Here is an 18,247-nt window from a genome sequence, read left to right on the forward strand (position 1 = left end):
TTTTATGATATTTTCCTAATGATTGTATTTTATTAATGTAATAAAATATATATATAATTATCATTTCATTTCATAATATATATATACATTAGATATAGATAGAAAGGAATAATTATATGTATGAAATATTCAAAGAAAAATAAATATTTTAATATTTATAAAAAAAAAATTAAAAATTAATCTTTTTATAATTATCATTGAAAATATTATGTAACATTTTTATATTCTGAATATCATAACTTCAAGTTATTATTTTTTAATATTTTATATTATTCTTCGTATTGGAAAATTATTAGTTGGTTAACAAATGAATATGCATAATAAACAATGCAAAATACTGCATTACTCAAATTTATGGGTAGAAAAATTACTATATCAATTATTTTGAATTAAGGTTGTATTATATAATAAATAAATTTTTTAGTATATATAAATTATTTAAATATAAATATATGCTATTACAGAGCAATGGACCATATGGACAGTGTTTATATAATATTAAGTCCTACTTAAATATTTACTGACGAATTTAGATATAAATCATGTGTATTATAGAAAAAAATTTTATAATTATCCAATCATTTTTTATGTAAGGAAAATAATAATATAATGAGCTATATAAATTAATTATATTGATATTTAATGATTCTTTTATTATATAATTTGATCTACTACAATTTATTCAACAAAAAATATAAATTTCTTAATTAAATATGTATTAAATTTAATAATATACGTAATATTATATCTTTATTCTTATAATGCACATTTAATAAAAATAAATAATTTTATATGGAATATATTTAATATTTAGTTTTATCGTACATATATTTTTTATTTTCTTAGATAATGTACTTGTGAATATCATTATAGTCTTGCTATAATTAGGAAAATATGTTTTATATCACAGAGTTTTAGTACTACATTTTAAGATGTTTATAAATTAATGTTTACACGAGTATGTGGCATTTTCCATGAATTGTATAATTATAGAAAAAGTAACATTATTGTTTTTCATATAATTGATAACGTGTTTAAATATATGTGTATTAAGTTCTTAATATTGATTATTTCATATATTTCAACAAAAAATATATGTAATAATATTTCAGATGGATGATAACATTGTATGTGTAATTATTGTAATAGAAACTAAAATAGAAGAATACATTGACATTATATTTTCCATAAATATTATAATGTTTTGTAAAGCTTAATTCTGTTCATTTAATGTTTTTCTTCTTTCCTTTTTAGTATAATAACGTAAGTTATTTTCCTGAATGTAATAAAATTATTGAACGTTATAAAGCTCAAGATGCTTATAGTGAGGACGTTTCGGATCAATTTTATAGAACATATAAAAACATAACTGAAGATATATTCAGTAAAAGGGAATCTAGCATAGCTTTTTCATACTTATTTGATGTAGATTATAACAACAAAATTCCTAATATATCTTCACATGTTGGATTTTTATACTTGTATTATTGGATATATCATGAACTTAATGCAAAAAAAAATGTTACCCATACTAAAAATGTTTATGAAGCATTGGTCAAAGATTATTGTCAAACTTATAAAACAGATGGTTGTAAAGGAAACGAGAGTAATTCATATAGCACTGATGAAATTAATAATCTTACAGCTATATATGATTTGTACGGGCAACTTAATATAATAAAAGATGCTTGCGTATCTAAAAAAGACGCAAACTTTTGTAAATCCGTAAATCTTATTATAAACCAATATATCACACAAGTGAAAACAAATGATAGAGACACTAGTGAACTTGAATTAAAACCTTGTGTCAGAACAAACATAGGGATTACTATTATAACATCAATTCTTGTAATGCTATTAATATCACTTTTAGCATTTTTTGCTTTTAAAGTCAGTTATGATACTATTTATATATATTTTCACGATAAAATTTTTTTTTATAATAATTTAAAAAAAATATATTTTCCTAAAAATATTGTATTATTAATACATGTATTTTTATTATTATGCCCAGTTCACCACATATGGTTCATGGATGAGTCATAAAATAATGAAACTAATAAATAAGAGGAACAAAATAGATGAAGAATGGAATATGTTACAACAGTGTGAAACTTCTGATATTACTTCAAGTGATCAGAGATATAATGTATTGTATAATTGTGACTAATTTGAATATTGCGTATATAATGTGAAAAAGTTTTTTTCGTAAACTAGCATGTGGAAAGGTATAAAAAAATTATGTGCAGATTGAATATATAAATAAATATTAATATAATGATTATAATAACTTCAAATAATAAAATAAATAATAGATTTTCATTTTTACAAGAAAATTATTTAAAATAATTAATGCTACAAACATTATTTGCTATGCACCTATTGATCAAAAATGGTATCAATATATATTATACTTATCACTTTTAATATAATATAGTTTTTTTAAATATGATTTTATTGTGATACAAAAAAAAATTTTAATAATAAAATAATTATATATTATATATCCTACTGTAATATAACATTTTTATAAGACAAAATATTATAAGCATTATACAAACTTCATATGAGTAATTTCTACATATATCACACTATTTTATTGTATGAAATTATTATACACATATATAAAAATATATGAATGTGTTATATTTTTTTATAATTATTACAATATTTTTAAACAGAAATCATATTTTATGAATCTGTCTTTAATTATTAACACATGGAATTCGATTATATACAACTTTTCTAACACTAAATATAACATAATTAAATCAGATGAATTATTTGTTACATTTATTATTTATATCATTTATTTTAAAATTTTATTTTTAACGTTCCTTAATTGATATAGAATACATATATAAGTTATACAATAATAATTAAAAATACACTGCTTCTGTTTTTGGATTACAAAAATGTAAGAAAAAAATATTTATTTTATTTAGCTTTTAATGAAGTCAAAACTTATTATTCTCTATCTATAGATAAATAGGGATTCCGGAATAATATATATGTAACATCATGTTATATTTTCACAAAACTAGATATTACCTTATATATTACTATAAATAAATATAATAAATATATTTTTATATTTTTGTTTTCTTCATGTTTTCTATTTCAATTAAATATATGAATATAAATAATATTTTTATTATTAATAGACATATGATATAAGCAATTAATACATATATAATATAATCATGATGATAATCAAAAAGAAACAAAAATTTAAACTGATTTTATGGTAATATATAGTAAAAAAAAAAAAAAAAAAAAAACATTAATTTTTATCTGTGTAATAAAAGTATTGAAGAATTTTATATAAATAATTTTAGAGGTTAAACTAGTAATTCGTAATCCTATGATTGTCATATATCACATGATTCTGAAGTTTATTCATTAATTGAACATATAAAAAAAGTAATGGAATAATATTAATTTCCATTGTTATGATATAAGTACTTTTTTTTCTAAATCAATCTCTGTAATTAATTGAACATGAATACTGAAAATATGTAGAAAATATTTTAATAAATGTTGTAAAAAATTATTTCATAAAAATTAAAGATAATACTCTATATTAGGATATTTTAAATAAAAAATAAAATTATAAAGCATAAAAAATTTATACTATACACTTGCTCGTTATATTATCATATCATTTATTTAAAAAAGAAATATCTTTTGTTCTTCTTTATAATACAGTAATATTGTTAATGTTTATATCTATTGTGTATAACGAAAACAAATATGCATTTTCAAATGTGATTTATCATAATATATAAATATATTTTTTTATATTTTTTACACATATTTAAAATAAAAAACTGTGCAAAACATTTCTATATTTTAATATGTATTGCATTTCTTATTTTTGCAGTAATTCCTTACATTATTCCAAAAATTTAATTATAATAGCTATACCTTGAATAAACATATTTTTGCACTTTTACTGAATTCATATAATAAAAAATTTGGCAAATATTTAATTATATTTTTATTTTGAAAAATTACTTTGATCTTTTCTTCAATACATATATACTATTAAATTATAATAATAAAAATACATTCTACTATTTTACGCTTATATTATATGAAAAAAAATAATAAAAATTCGTGATTTTCTTATAAGAATATAGTGTATAATACAATGCTCAAATATGTGCACTATGGAGTGTTTTTGTAACAATATACTTCATATAATAAGGAATTATAATAAAATTTATATATCATTGTGTATATTTCAAATTAATAATTATTAATTGTTGTACTTATTAATTATTTATCATGATACATAATTCATATCATTTATTTATGCTACACCATAAAAAAATTTACAAAATGTTATATCCTTAGATAGATCAATAGTTTGATTATTTAAAAAAAATTAATAGACACAGAAATAAAAAAGAATTATTTTATATAGATTTATAAATTATATATTTTTTTAATACATATCAATTAGATATAATGAATTCTTTAAAATATATAGAATTCATTTTTTAACCATTTAAAAAAATATGGTTTAATATTACAAAATATGCTATATATATGTGCATACTTAATTTTTTGCGTAATTAATGTATCCACATATTGTGTTCAATAAGGAAAATTTAGTCACAATATTATTATGTGAATTAAATAAAAATTTGAATTTAAAATAATTTTTTTTTTACTTCCTAATTTTTTTTAAAGTTTAAGAAATTTTTTTTATTCAATCTTAATGTGTTTATCAATATCTAAATGTGAAATCAATGTATGGGACAACATATTACATAATATTTTGATTTAATGAAAGCATATTAAACAATATGTGTTAATAATTTGATTATGTATTGATTAATTTCATATCAGTATAAAATGTCTAGTACGACTGAGGATATATGGGTAAATAATCAGAGATGTCTATAATATCATCAATAACATATGGTGTACATGCATTATTCTAATTAAGTCCTAAATTTTTTTTCATTATAATAAACCTATCAGGATTGATATAACTCATTATTCTCTTGTAATTATCAGGATGAAGTTTTAGTTGGAACACATTCTAGAAGAATTTACGATGATATTGATAAGAATACAGATCTGGATAATTACAAAAAATTTTGCGAACTACTAAACAAGGATGACGAAAGTGATTTTTTTACACTTTGTAAAAAGGTAGTGAGAAATGTTGAGTATTTATCTAAAATGGTTGTAAATGATGAATATAAGCACCGTTGTTCTCATTACAGATTTTGGTTTTATAATGAATTATTAAAGCTCATCCAAAATAATAGAAAAATGAACAATATAAAAAGCATTATTGATAAATTTTTGCACGTGCAAAATAATATTACATTGTGGTATAGGGAATTTGGTTGTCATTACAATTTTTATTCAAAGGATTTAGAAGAATTAAATGAAAAACAGGAAGAGAAACGTTTATATGATTATTTTCAAAATCATTTTAGTATTCAAAATACTACTACATGTGAAGATGTTAAAAAAGATAAATATAAGAAGTACCTTGATGGCGTTAATTCTATGTATAAAAACCACAAATATAAAAATAAATGCTGTTATGATTTATGGTGGAATAATTGTCTACACTATTTTAATTGTCATGACGATTATGATCCCGAAAAAATGTTGGCTTCTTTGCAATCCAGCAGCATTGGAAGTTGTGATAATAAAAAAAAAGGCGCCAGTACATTGCCTTCTGGTTCATTAGACCATTCTCAAAACTCAGAAGAGGATATTAAAAAATTTCATTATGCCAGATGTAAGGAAACATCACATGGCATGTTCTTATGTAATCTACTTCCCGTGAATTTTAAATCTCCAAAGAGGATTAATAACCCAGTATTACATTACCATTGCACTAGCGATACATGTAAATATTCTCAGAATTTAATTCCACCACCAGATAAAGTTTCAAAATATCCAATGCCTGTTAAAACCACAGAAGAAAAATCAACTTCTAAATTCGAAATAGGAAAGTATACTATTCCCGAGTCCTTTAGAATTACGAAAACAAGAGCACAAGAGAAAAAAAATAATAATGAGCATATAGATAAACACCCATTACAAGAAAAAAGATCAACACCCTTTATTCAACCAAGAAAATCACCAATAAAATGGTTGTTTGGTGAAGGAAAAATGAATTGCTCTGCTATAAAGCCACATGAGGATCCATATAAACTTTGTGCTTACAAAAATAAAAGATTAAATAAACAAAGTTATTTAGAGGAAACTTATACCGAGAGTCAGAAAGGAAAAAATTTAATGTCAATACTCTCTAGTATCCTGCCAAATGCAAAAGAAGCTGGAAGAATTAATGGAGAGACCTCTTATAAAATTAGGGATTCTGGTACTACAAATTTTCCTGATAGTAGCACAAACTACGTTGAGATATCAAAAGATGAAAATAATATATTATATAATATATTTTTCCGCATTGCTATAGTTGTCTTGTTAACACTTGGACTTATTTTCGTTTTTGTAATTTATTATAAAGTAAAAGAGAATACAAAATTAAAATGTGAATAATGTCTATCACTATTCATAATTTATTTTAATTCCAAATTTTGCATATTATAAATAATTATATTCTATATATTTATATTTATCATCTTTGTATTAGTACACTCCATTTGGATCTTGTTTACGTAGAAATATAATAAAGGAAAAAAGAATTAATAAATCTATTTATATGCATGCAGGAAAATCGCAAACACAAGGTCCAAGAAAAATTTATAGAAATTCACAGAATAGACAATGTTGCATAGCATATCAAACCTCATAAAATTGGTTATCGCAAAATATTATGTAATAACACAAAATAAAAAAAAAATGATTATACGAAGATTAGTATAAACCTTTATCTATAATTCCATTATTTGGATAAGAAGAAAACAGTTAATTTATGAAATATATTTATTACAAACTTTTCGTTATTATTTTTTTCTTTAGTTATTCGTACTTTTCAGTGTTCTTCCTTACATATAAATGTGCTACATGCGTACTATGTTATTTCTTATGAAGATGTCACATATTTTACTCTTATGAATTATATTTATTGATGTAATTCAGAATTAAAACTGTTCACATATATTTTTTTGTGCATGTGTTTTTCACAGTTCTGTACACGTCATATATATTTCCTCTAAATTATATAGATGTTTTCTGTTTTATTATTCAAATAGACATTTTTAAATAAAAGACGCTTTTATATTTATACTTAAATAAACATTTATTTACATATACATGGTAAAAGCAATAATAAAAATAGAGATATATTATATTATTTTCTATAAATATGGTAACAACATGAAATGTACTATTGTTCATATTCCTCATTTAATGGAAAAATTTATGCGCTCACAATTCATTTCGTACATATATATATATATATATTTTCAGTTACTTTTTTAAAATGTATCAATAAAAAAATTTTATCTAATAAGAAAAAAATTAATGTTATACCTAATGTGTATATTGATCTAATAACTCGTAATTAATAAAAATAGTATAATTGAATAAAATATACTGAAACATAAAGAAAGTTTTATATGTCTACTTAAGTTCTTACATCAATTTTTATATATAAAAATTTTCTACAATGATGCCATCAATAAAAATAATATATAATATAAAAACATATTTCTAATAAGAATTGTTGCACATGTTCTAACTATATACATATTAAAAAATAATCCCTATGAAGATTCTTACAACTGAATTTTTTTAACATAAAATGAATATATAGCTTTAATCATATGAAATTTTTTTTTTATTTCAACAATTATTCACTTATTATAAAAATAAAACTATTAATTCATCTAAATACTCATATTTACGTACACGTTTTGTCGCAGAATTTATGATTTATATATATTAAATTTCCATGACAAGTAATATTCTAAAATATTCGCACAATATTGTTTTTAATGTAATATTTAATAGAATACAACTATAATTAAATTAATATAATATATTATGAATATGAAATAATTTATTTTACATCTTTTTCTATTGATTCGTATAGGACCATATTATGTAATGTAAATTTACACTAAATTACACCATATTCCTTTTAATGTGCAAATACATATATTTAAGTTTATAAATGGTATTACTAATTTTGTGTTATACAAGAAAATTTTAATACATTCTGCTTACACATGAGTGTTAATAATTTAATGAATTATGAAAGAAAAAGTTTACAGTAATAATTATTTAATAAAATCACTAATTTTGAACAAAAATATGTCAGAGAAATGTGTTAAAATAATAAAGCGCTAAAATCATTTGTTATAGTAAATATAACATAAGTAAAAAATATATAATTTTTGTTTGTACCAGCGCTTTTTTTTTTTTACAGTATTTTATATTTACGAATAAATAAAAATAATTATTGACATATATATATGCTGTTATAATTTTAAATTCTCTAAATTTAATTATTATATAAGACTATATAGTATGTAAAGTAAGTTATATTGAATAGTTTCGTATTTATGTACACAACTTAAGAGAAATGAAGGAGTATAGACAGAAAAGTGTTTTAATATAAGAAACATTATATAAAAATTGTCTTTTTCATAAATAACATATGCGTAAAATAAATGTTTATATTTGTATGTATCATCATACGAATAAATATTTGTTATAATATTTCTTAATATTTAGTAAAAGTATATTTTGGTCAAACCTGTATAAAATAAACTATTAATAAATTAATATACACTTAGTATAATTCTAATAACTCTAATAAATATTTTTATTTACCGCATTTATTGTATTAAATATTATTATTAGAATTATTTAAAATTTCCATAGACTGGGAACATATTTACAATATATTTTTACGTTAGAATTTTTTGCATTCACAATTATCTAAGTTAATTCATATAACTCCATAATTTTTATGTAATACAAATAATTGTTTAATCATATTTTCTGCGATTTTCTTACATTATTATTTTTTTCTCTAATTTATTTCTTGAGGGACAAAATAGTATTAGTAATAAAAATATTCTTCAGAAATGGAATGCCATAAGTAAATTAAAATTGTATCATAGTTGTAGCATAAAAGATTTATTATTTTAAATGAAGATAAATTAATACTTTAATGAAATAATTTGTTTTCCAGATGTAATATATATGCATGCGTATTTACTTCATAAAAGGATTATATTATTCTAATATGCGTAGGCTCATTAATGGATTCTCAATGCATTAAATATATATATATGCTATTGAAAAATTAGGAATGAAAATTATTATCGAAATATTATATAAGTCATAAAAATACTATGTTATGATAGAGATATGGATAATGATGTCCAATAAGCATTTGTTAATCTCTAACCAACAAAATAGTTATGGAATAAACATTTCTTTCCATAACAACTGATATTGTCTTTTCATTTTTAAATTTATTATAATAAAATTGTAATTTTATATTACATTTATTTTTACTGTATATATATACATTTTATATGTATTTTTATATATTTTTATTTTGTTTAAAACATAGTTCCACTAGTCATAGGTAACATAGACACCTTAATAAGAGAAGGAAAGTGCTACAATCAAATGCACAAGCTCGAATAAAAAGTATTTTAGCATGTGTTAAATAGCCACATATCGTTGTACATGTATCCCTAAAAATAAATATACCTTAGTAGTTTTCATAAAACCATCAATCAATGTGACACAGAGAAGAGCATTTTACTCTTTACGATAGGGAAAATAAATTGAATCTGAACTATAATTGGGATTATATAAAATATAATAAAATAAGAAAATTACGTCATTATGTTGATATTATTTTTATAGCATATTTGTTAAAATTTTCATGGTAAGTATTTGAAATATAAAAAACAAAATAACATTGTTCTTAAGTGTATTAAGTTAGTATATAAAAATATTAAATAACTTGTGGGAAATTGATAGTACATTCCAAGTGTTAAAAATAATAAACCTATAATTCTCGATAATTTGTATTTTATATGCATACATTTCATATTTTGTGCTCTATAAAACTAACTATATAAATTATATTTTTTTTAAATACATTATAATTATTCTATGATTTTGTGGATAAGTAAACTATGTGTTATGTTTAAAAAAAATAGTTATGGATAATAATATTATTTAAATTATTATACATAATATTCAAATTTAGCATTTCTATTAATGAGATAAAATTATTCTATCTAAAATTTCATATTTAAAATTAGTTATTAGAGGACATATCTAAGAAATAACATTAATATGAATTTATTATATATAAATAGTTGTTGAATGAACAAAATTATTAATATAGTTTTTTAGGACATTTAAGCTACATTCTTCTATGTTTCAAAATATATATGTTTTAAGTTAATAAAATCATATTTCTCAGTGCATTATGATAAATCTAAAATTATAAAATGGGAATTATAAATTGTGCGACATCATTATATGTGTAATATTTATGATGATCTCTATGATAAAATAATATGATACAACACCACTATACATATTTTATCAAATATACATATATATTTATTACCAATTTTATTTTTTCTAAAGTAATATTATTACATATTTTACAATATATCAATATAATGTTATATATTATTTTTTAAGTATTGTATAAAGAATATATTTATTTATTTTATAATATAATTAATGATTAAAAACCTAAATATATAAGTTTTCTTTTTAATTAAAAATTATTTTATTATATTTTTATATGATATTTTTACGTTTTCACAATTTCATATTTTCTAATTTGAACTAAAATACAAACTGAAGAAATATCTGAAAATATACATGCACTATATAATATAAAAATTGTTAAGAAATTAAAAAATTTCCTCAATAAATACAGTAATTTTTATCAAATAATGTTATATATAAATCTCTTTGAAATAAATTCGTTTTTATTTAAAATTTCTATGTATTCATTATTATATTACAAAGGAAAATATAATATGTAACAAAAAATTAATATTTATTCGATTTTAATTAAAGTGAATACATATATATTTTTTAAGTTATTTGTGTGTAATTTGTAATATTATATTCATTTTAATACATATAATATAAATATAAGTCCACATAAATATTATATTCACTAAATTTCAATTTAATTATAATAAAATTTTAATGTTCCCTGTGCATTATACAAAATATAAATAGTTAATATCAGACTTATATATATCTTTCCATATGTGTTTTTTAAAATAATACGTATATTAATTAATATAATATGATAAAAATGTGTACACATGTAATATACTACATATAGTATTATATTATATTTATCTGTAATGAGTTAATAAAATTTAAGAAAAAATTTAGTTATATGTATAAATAATGTTATCTTTTATGATATATTCAGAAAAAAAATGCGTATGAAATGTTAGAAGCTTAACTTTTATATACGCGTTATAAAATATTGGCTCTTATAAGCTATTATTTATTTATACTTAACCATATATATTTGTATATATTACATTGAAAAAAAAAATTATTATATATTCCAAACATGTACTGTTAAATAATTAATATTTTTATGCATTTGCGTCATTTATTAATATAATTGGATATATTTATACAGATTTATAATTTACGCACAATAATTATATATGATAATATTACGGGTAATTCTATTTTGTTATTATATTAGTATTTACACATAATTTTCTAATAAATATATCTTTTTTATTCCTGTATATTTTTTGTTCCTCTTTATCGTTATATTTAGGACTACAGAATATTATATTTGTTGGTATTATAAATTCACAATACATCATACGTATAAGTATATACTTTATTCTTTCTATTATAATAAGATGAATACCGTGGGTTATATATTCTTAGATTTTATAAAGGTTAACTGCAACACATAATTTGTTCTATTAGTTAACATAATTGTGTTAAAGAAACATGGAAAATATAAGTCAGGAAATATTGGTTAGTTCCAATATATTTCTTAAAAATATTGTTAAAAATTATATAATTTATAGATGTCCCATAAACTGGAATGAGGTGTAAAATAGTATGTACTGTTACATAATTTTTTATTTATATATTTTTTTTATGTAATTTGTTAATTATCAGAAAAAAATTTATAAAGGTTCTCCTTCTAGTAATATATATGAAAATTTTGATAAAAATGAAGGCAATTATATTGATGATTGTAATGTAATGGAATCATTAAGAGAAAATGTAAGAAATAAGTGTAAAGAAATTTGTAAAAAAATTGTGAGAAATATGAAATACTTGAGTACGCTAAACACTAAAGAACACACAAATTATTGTTTACATTACAAATATTGGTTATACTATAAAATAGAAGATATATTAAGTAGTTCAAATAATGTTACTATTCATGAGATATTGAATAAATTTATTAACGTTCAGTTATTGATTGCTCACAAGTATCACGTATATAATTGTTTCTATGATTTAAATTATAGTGGTATGTTAGAATTAAAGGAACATAATGAAAAAAAATATTTGCATGATTATTTTGAAAACCATAAACATGTAAAAAAAAATATTTTGTGTGATGGTGTTTCTTCAGATGATTCAACAAAGTACCTAAACTATATTAAAGAACTATATGATAAATATAAAAAAGAAGAAAATTGTTGTGATTATGGGACAAATCACTGTCCAAATTATTTTAATTGTTATGAAGGATATGATCCCAATTATATAATATCCTTATTGAACCATGGAAAGGATGAACACTGTAGTAAATTGAATAATTTGCATCATGTAAAAGATACATCATCTCAAAGTGACACAAATTATTCATCACCAGAAAATAACAATATACCTAGAATTATGAAATGCATTATAACTCAAGAGAATAAGAATGAGGGGAACGCATATGCAGCATGCTATAAAATTACATTGGACAAAGAAAGTTATGATGAAATATTTAAGGAGCCGGATACAACGAATAAGACATATTTCAGAGCCATTAAATCGCAAGATGAAGATACATTCTTTTCTAACATTAAAAGGGACGAGATTAAATGGAAATTAGGCAAAGAAACACTCGACTGTTCTAGATCTAAATTAAAAGATAAATTAGTTTTGTGTAAACTTGCAGATAAATTACATGATGATGTATTCATTCCAAAACAAGACATATATTATGGAAGTAATACAGAAAATTCAATAAAATCATTCAACAATTCGTTAGATAAATTTAAAATACTAAATTCCGCTATCTTTCGTGGTGGTACATTAAGTGCTTTAGCTCTTGGAACTATTATAGTGTTCACTCTTTACTACAAAGTACAGAAGCATACTATATAATTATATAAGTATTTATAAAAGCACATTTTATTTTATTTGTACATATATATAGAAATATATATTATATATACATTACATTTCCCCTTTATATATTAGTTTACGCCATTTGGATACATTATAAGTAAAAACGTACTAAGGAAAAGCAAAATTAAGCATAATGATAGTAGTAACATTAAAAGAAATGTTGGAAAAAAAAAATTCAAAACTAAAAGTGTAGGCTCTACAAAGGTAGGAATGCGTATAGCATATCATTCTGAATAAGAAACATTCATGTAACTTATACTTGTTTTGTGAACAAAATTTACAATAATTTTACTACTAGTAATAATATATGTATTCTATTTAAAGAAAATATATAAATATAATAATAAATTACTAATTTTGTTTTATTAATTAATGAATAAATATGAATCAAATATAATAATTATAGATATCAAAAGTAGCATGAAAAAACATAAATATAATGTGTCAAGAAGTTTTTCTTATCTTGCAAGATATGAATATTAGAAGAATATGCTTCCAGATTGATTTTATCAAGAAAAGGTCCATTAATAATGTTATATTATAACATTCGTCTGGATATAATATTCCATATCTGATAAATGCAGCATTTTTTAAATTCTATTTCGAAAAAATTTGCAATTGTATAGTTTTTTCACAAAATTATTCGAATTACACAATGTAAATGCAAATAGAACTAATATATAAAAAAAAAAATAACCGAATTTAATCTTCAAAATATAATTATATATTTATATATAATGTGTATAATATAACAGCATGAATTTCAATTCATGTATAGTAAAATAATTTCATATAATTGAAATTCTAGAGAATATTGTGATATCAATTAATATAATTGAAAAAGTCTATATAACGTAGATTAATTTAATAATAATAAATTTTATGGATGTTGATATTATGTCTATATTAATGAAATTCTAAATATTGCATTTTATTTATAAAATGGTAATGAATGTATTCTTTTACTCAAAATATCATATATCTATATTATATAATGGATTACTAAAAATTGCCAAACATAAAGTAATTCTTTATACATTTAATCTGCATATTTATTGTTTTTAAAAACAATTTACTATTTTCTATTATTACAAAACATAGTCCTCCGTTTAACCATAATTTTCTAAATATTAAAGCAGCTGATTTTGTCATTTTTGAAAAGTAGTTAATGAATCAATTTATATATGCTTTTTCATCTACGCGTTTTTCCTAAACTTTATAAATTTTATTCAATTAGTTTATATTTCATAGTTAAAAACATATATAAATATATAAAAACAAATATTTACATACCATTAAGTATATGTATTGTAAAAATATATTAGGTTATTTTCATTTATATTCGTTATTATAGGCCTGCATAAAAAATATTTAGAACTGCTTTTTATGCATAGAAATTCAATTATGATATAAAAATATAGATATATTATATGTATATAATATAATTTTTTTATTAATTTTTATAAATAATTATTTTTTATAAATTTATTATATTCTTCATATATTATTTTATAAATTAGGTGAATTGTTATAATTTCACCATATATTATTATTTATACATTCATGTTTATTTATATTATTTTTACCCATACTTCATATCAATATATGCGTGTACATTTTAAGCAGATAAAATTTTCATATATTTGTATTCCCTTTAATTACATAAATTGGTTATGTTTTTTTATTATTTTGATGTTTTAGAAAAATTTCTCTATTTTTTCTTGGTATTTTCGTAATTAAATATGATTCTCATATATATAATTCACATTTTTCATATTTCTTATTAAAATTATAATTATATAATAAATATCCGGAGCATATATATATGTATATAACTAAAATAATTCATATTATATATTTATTTTTTATTTCCTCTTATACGAGGGATAGTAACCTATATGATGCTCAGTATATTTGTTTATTACGTTGAAGTATTCAAATACATCTCCGAATATATTGGATTGTGCTTCTTCACCTTTGAAAAAAATATTTAATCTTTTTTTTTGTAAATATTTACGTATTAAAGATATAAATGTTGTTTTCTATAATAATAATGAGGAACATAGAAAATATCTTATTTATTCTGATTTTTTTCATTGTATCATGTAATAGTAATATAAATTAATAAAACTAATATATAATTTATTCTTTATTTTATATGATTTTTACATTACAAAAAATTAAAAGAATGAATGAAAATACTAAAAATGGTAAAACAGTTGCTAATATTATACGAGCAGTTGATAACAATTTTCTCTTTACAGTAGAACTTAATGTAGGATCATCTCCTGACTTTCCTGATATTACTTTACCTGAAGTATCTGAAATATCACCTGGAACAGTTTCATTCTCACTGATTTCTTTGCACAATAATTTAGATATATCATAATCTTTAAAATAATTCTTCATATCATTATAATTCTTGCAGTATAATCCATCGTTTTTAGTACATATAATTTTTGCTTCGTTATATTCTGTGTTTCCTTTATTTATATATTCACTATATTTTTTACTACATAACATATTATTGTTAGCCTTTAATTTATGCTCAATCGTTTTTAAGTCCACAGAATAATCATACAGCCTTTTTGTTTTATAAAAATCATTTTTATTAGCGAAGCCTTTAATAAAACCACATTTTTTCATATTCAATGTATTATTCCAGTAATCAGAAATTTTATCAATAAAATGAGCTAATTTCACTGAATCGTCGCCTTTAATTATTTTATCAAACGCGAAATCGTACATCCAATAGTTAACAATTTTACATCTATCATTATCAGGTATTCCATAAGTAGAAAATTCATCATGTTTACTTAAAATCCCAGTAAGCCTCATACAAAAATTCTCAATTTCTTGATAATTGCTTAGCTGATTTTTTAAATTTTCACAGTTGTCATCATTGTCAACATACAAGTGATATCTGTATGTGTTCAAATGCTTATATGTCAAAAAGGAAGGTAATGATAAAAAATCATCATCATTAAGCTAAAAGAAAAGGAAAGACCTTAATATACAATATGCTTTCAGAGGAAATATAATTTATACGTAATTAACAGAAACAATATATAAAATATAAAAAAAAAAAAATTTATGTAATTATTTATACTGTAGCTTCCATTGTTAATTTCTTATTCACTTCTTCATGTATATAAGGATGATGCTATAATTATATTTGTTCTATTATAAGATTAAATGTACACGGAAAAATAAAGAATCAAAATATACTAAAATATCGTCTTGTTTTTACATATTAGAAGGTACATTATTTTATAAAATAAGATGAAATTTATTCTTGTGTTAAAAATCTTTATTGCTTCACTACATTAATATATATATATATATATATATATATATATATATATATATATATATATATTCTTCATAATTCAAATAAAATTAAAAAGTAATTTAAATATATGTTAAACATGTTTAAAAATTACGTATATAATTAAATAACAATTAATTTTATAATATTTTTCTTAATAAAAATTTAATAATCTTAGAATAAATAATGAAAGAGTATAAATTATATATATGTATATGTGTACTTATTAACAATTGTAATTATGATAAAATTGAAAACAAGAATTCATTAATAAATTTATTTTTTTTTATCGTACATAAATACATTTATAATTATTTTTCATTTTATTTAAATTTAACTGCATATAATTATAATACCATTTCACCGTTCTAAGGTAATAACAGCTTCTTTTATGTCCTTATAGAACAATCAAAATTTTTTATATACTTAAGCAAAGAATTTACATTGAAAGTATTTATAATTGCATTATGTGCAATATTTGATCTCAATAATGAATTGATTTTGTATATAAATCATGAATAATCATAAATATATATTTTTTTTTATTAAGCATAAATTCACACATTAACTCTGTGATTTACATTGTTATTTTCTCATTAAATTCTGATAAAATTCGAACTTAAAAAAAAATATATTCCTTCTTTGAGTTATTAGTAAAATTATACACATAAATCAAATAAAAATAAATTTAATTCAATGTATTTTAATACAATAATAATTAAAGTAAAAAAATTACATAACAATTAAAAATGATACTAATCTTATATTAACTGTTATAACATGTGTTCAAAATATTTAAAATATCTTTTATTAAAACACATTTTTATATTATTATTTTTTATCTTAATTATAGTATGTTAAGATATGATAATTTTTATGAATGTTAAATAATCATTCATGTTTCAAAATTAACAACTGTTTATATAATTTTGCAAAATAAATTAAAAAAGTACAACAAGCTTTACAATAACTAGCATGTAGTATACTCACAATTACTAAAGTAATAATATTACATAAATGACCTATTTTATATGTACTTTTGATAATGTTATTTTTATGTTTTACTGAAAAGGTTCTTTTTTCAAATGTTTAAATATAAAATAAATTCATGTACATATATAATATATAAATAATTGATAATTTATAATAATCGCAAAAGAACATTTATATAATTGCATATATTTCTTATAATAATATTGGTTTTAACATTTATTCTATTTTTTTACTTTGTAAATATATTCCTTCATAATTATAAATTTTCTTAAAACTAATGGAATTTTTAATCATTCGTAGTAAAAATAATATATTATAATTTTTTTTCGGAAGAAAATATATACTTTTTTTTATTGTTTATCATTTTTTTTTTTAAACTATATTCATATCGTAACACGCGAAGAAAATATCTGTAATATTAATTTTAAATATTTATTTTTTATATGAATATATTCAAAGTAACAGTTCTTTACACTTATTTACTGATTCTTGTTATGTAATGTTCTATGCGCATTAGGTTGTAAAATATATGTGATAAATTGATCATTTACTATATTTATGCATTATAAGTTGTATTGTGCAATT

At 20.1% G+C, this 18,247-nt stretch overlaps 4 protein-coding genes across 4 annotated transcripts; 3 read left to right on the plus strand and 1 right to left on the minus strand.

Annotated features, from left to right (window-relative positions):
- Positions 1–1,112: 1,112 nt before the first annotated feature.
- Positions 1,113–2,170, plus strand: PGO_130140 (variable surface protein; the record flags this gene model as incomplete). The annotated part of the gene is made up of 3 exons (XM_028689530.1): positions 1,113–1,142; positions 1,255–1,890; positions 2,015–2,170. The coding sequence occupies 3 exons, from the start codon at positions 1,113–1,115 to the stop codon at positions 2,168–2,170; spliced, it is 822 nt and encodes a 273-aa protein (XP_028545331.1).
- A 2,693-nt stretch (positions 2,171–4,863) lies between these two features.
- Positions 4,864–6,793, plus strand: PGO_130150 (variable surface protein; the record flags this gene model as incomplete). The annotated part of the gene is made up of 3 exons (XM_028689531.1): positions 4,864–4,890; positions 5,029–6,504; positions 6,632–6,793. 3 exons carry the CDS (start codon positions 4,864–4,866, stop codon positions 6,791–6,793), a joined length of 1,665 nt encoding a protein of 554 aa, XP_028545332.1.
- A 5,138-nt stretch (positions 6,794–11,931) lies between these two features.
- Positions 11,932–13,578, plus strand: PGO_130160 (variable surface protein; the record flags this gene model as incomplete). The annotated part of the gene is made up of 3 exons (XM_028689532.1): positions 11,932–11,958; positions 12,106–13,296; positions 13,414–13,578. The coding sequence occupies 3 exons, from the start codon at positions 11,932–11,934 to the stop codon at positions 13,576–13,578; spliced, it is 1,383 nt and encodes a 460-aa protein (XP_028545333.1).
- Positions 13,579–15,206: 1,628 nt separating this feature from the next.
- Positions 15,207–16,991, minus strand: PGO_130170 (variable surface protein; the record flags this gene model as incomplete). The annotated part of the gene is made up of 3 exons (XM_028689533.1): positions 15,207–15,383; positions 15,511–16,329; positions 16,965–16,991. The coding sequence occupies 3 exons, from the start codon at positions 16,989–16,991 to the stop codon at positions 15,207–15,209; spliced, it is 1,023 nt and encodes a 340-aa protein (XP_028545334.1).
- Between the last annotated feature and the right edge of the window lie 1,256 nt (positions 16,992–18,247).

Source organism: Plasmodium gonderi (assembly GCF_002157705.1).
Source record: "Plasmodium gonderi DNA, contig: Chr13, whole genome shotgun sequence".
Taxonomy (NCBI): domain Eukaryota; phylum Apicomplexa; class Aconoidasida; order Haemosporida; family Plasmodiidae; genus Plasmodium; species Plasmodium gonderi.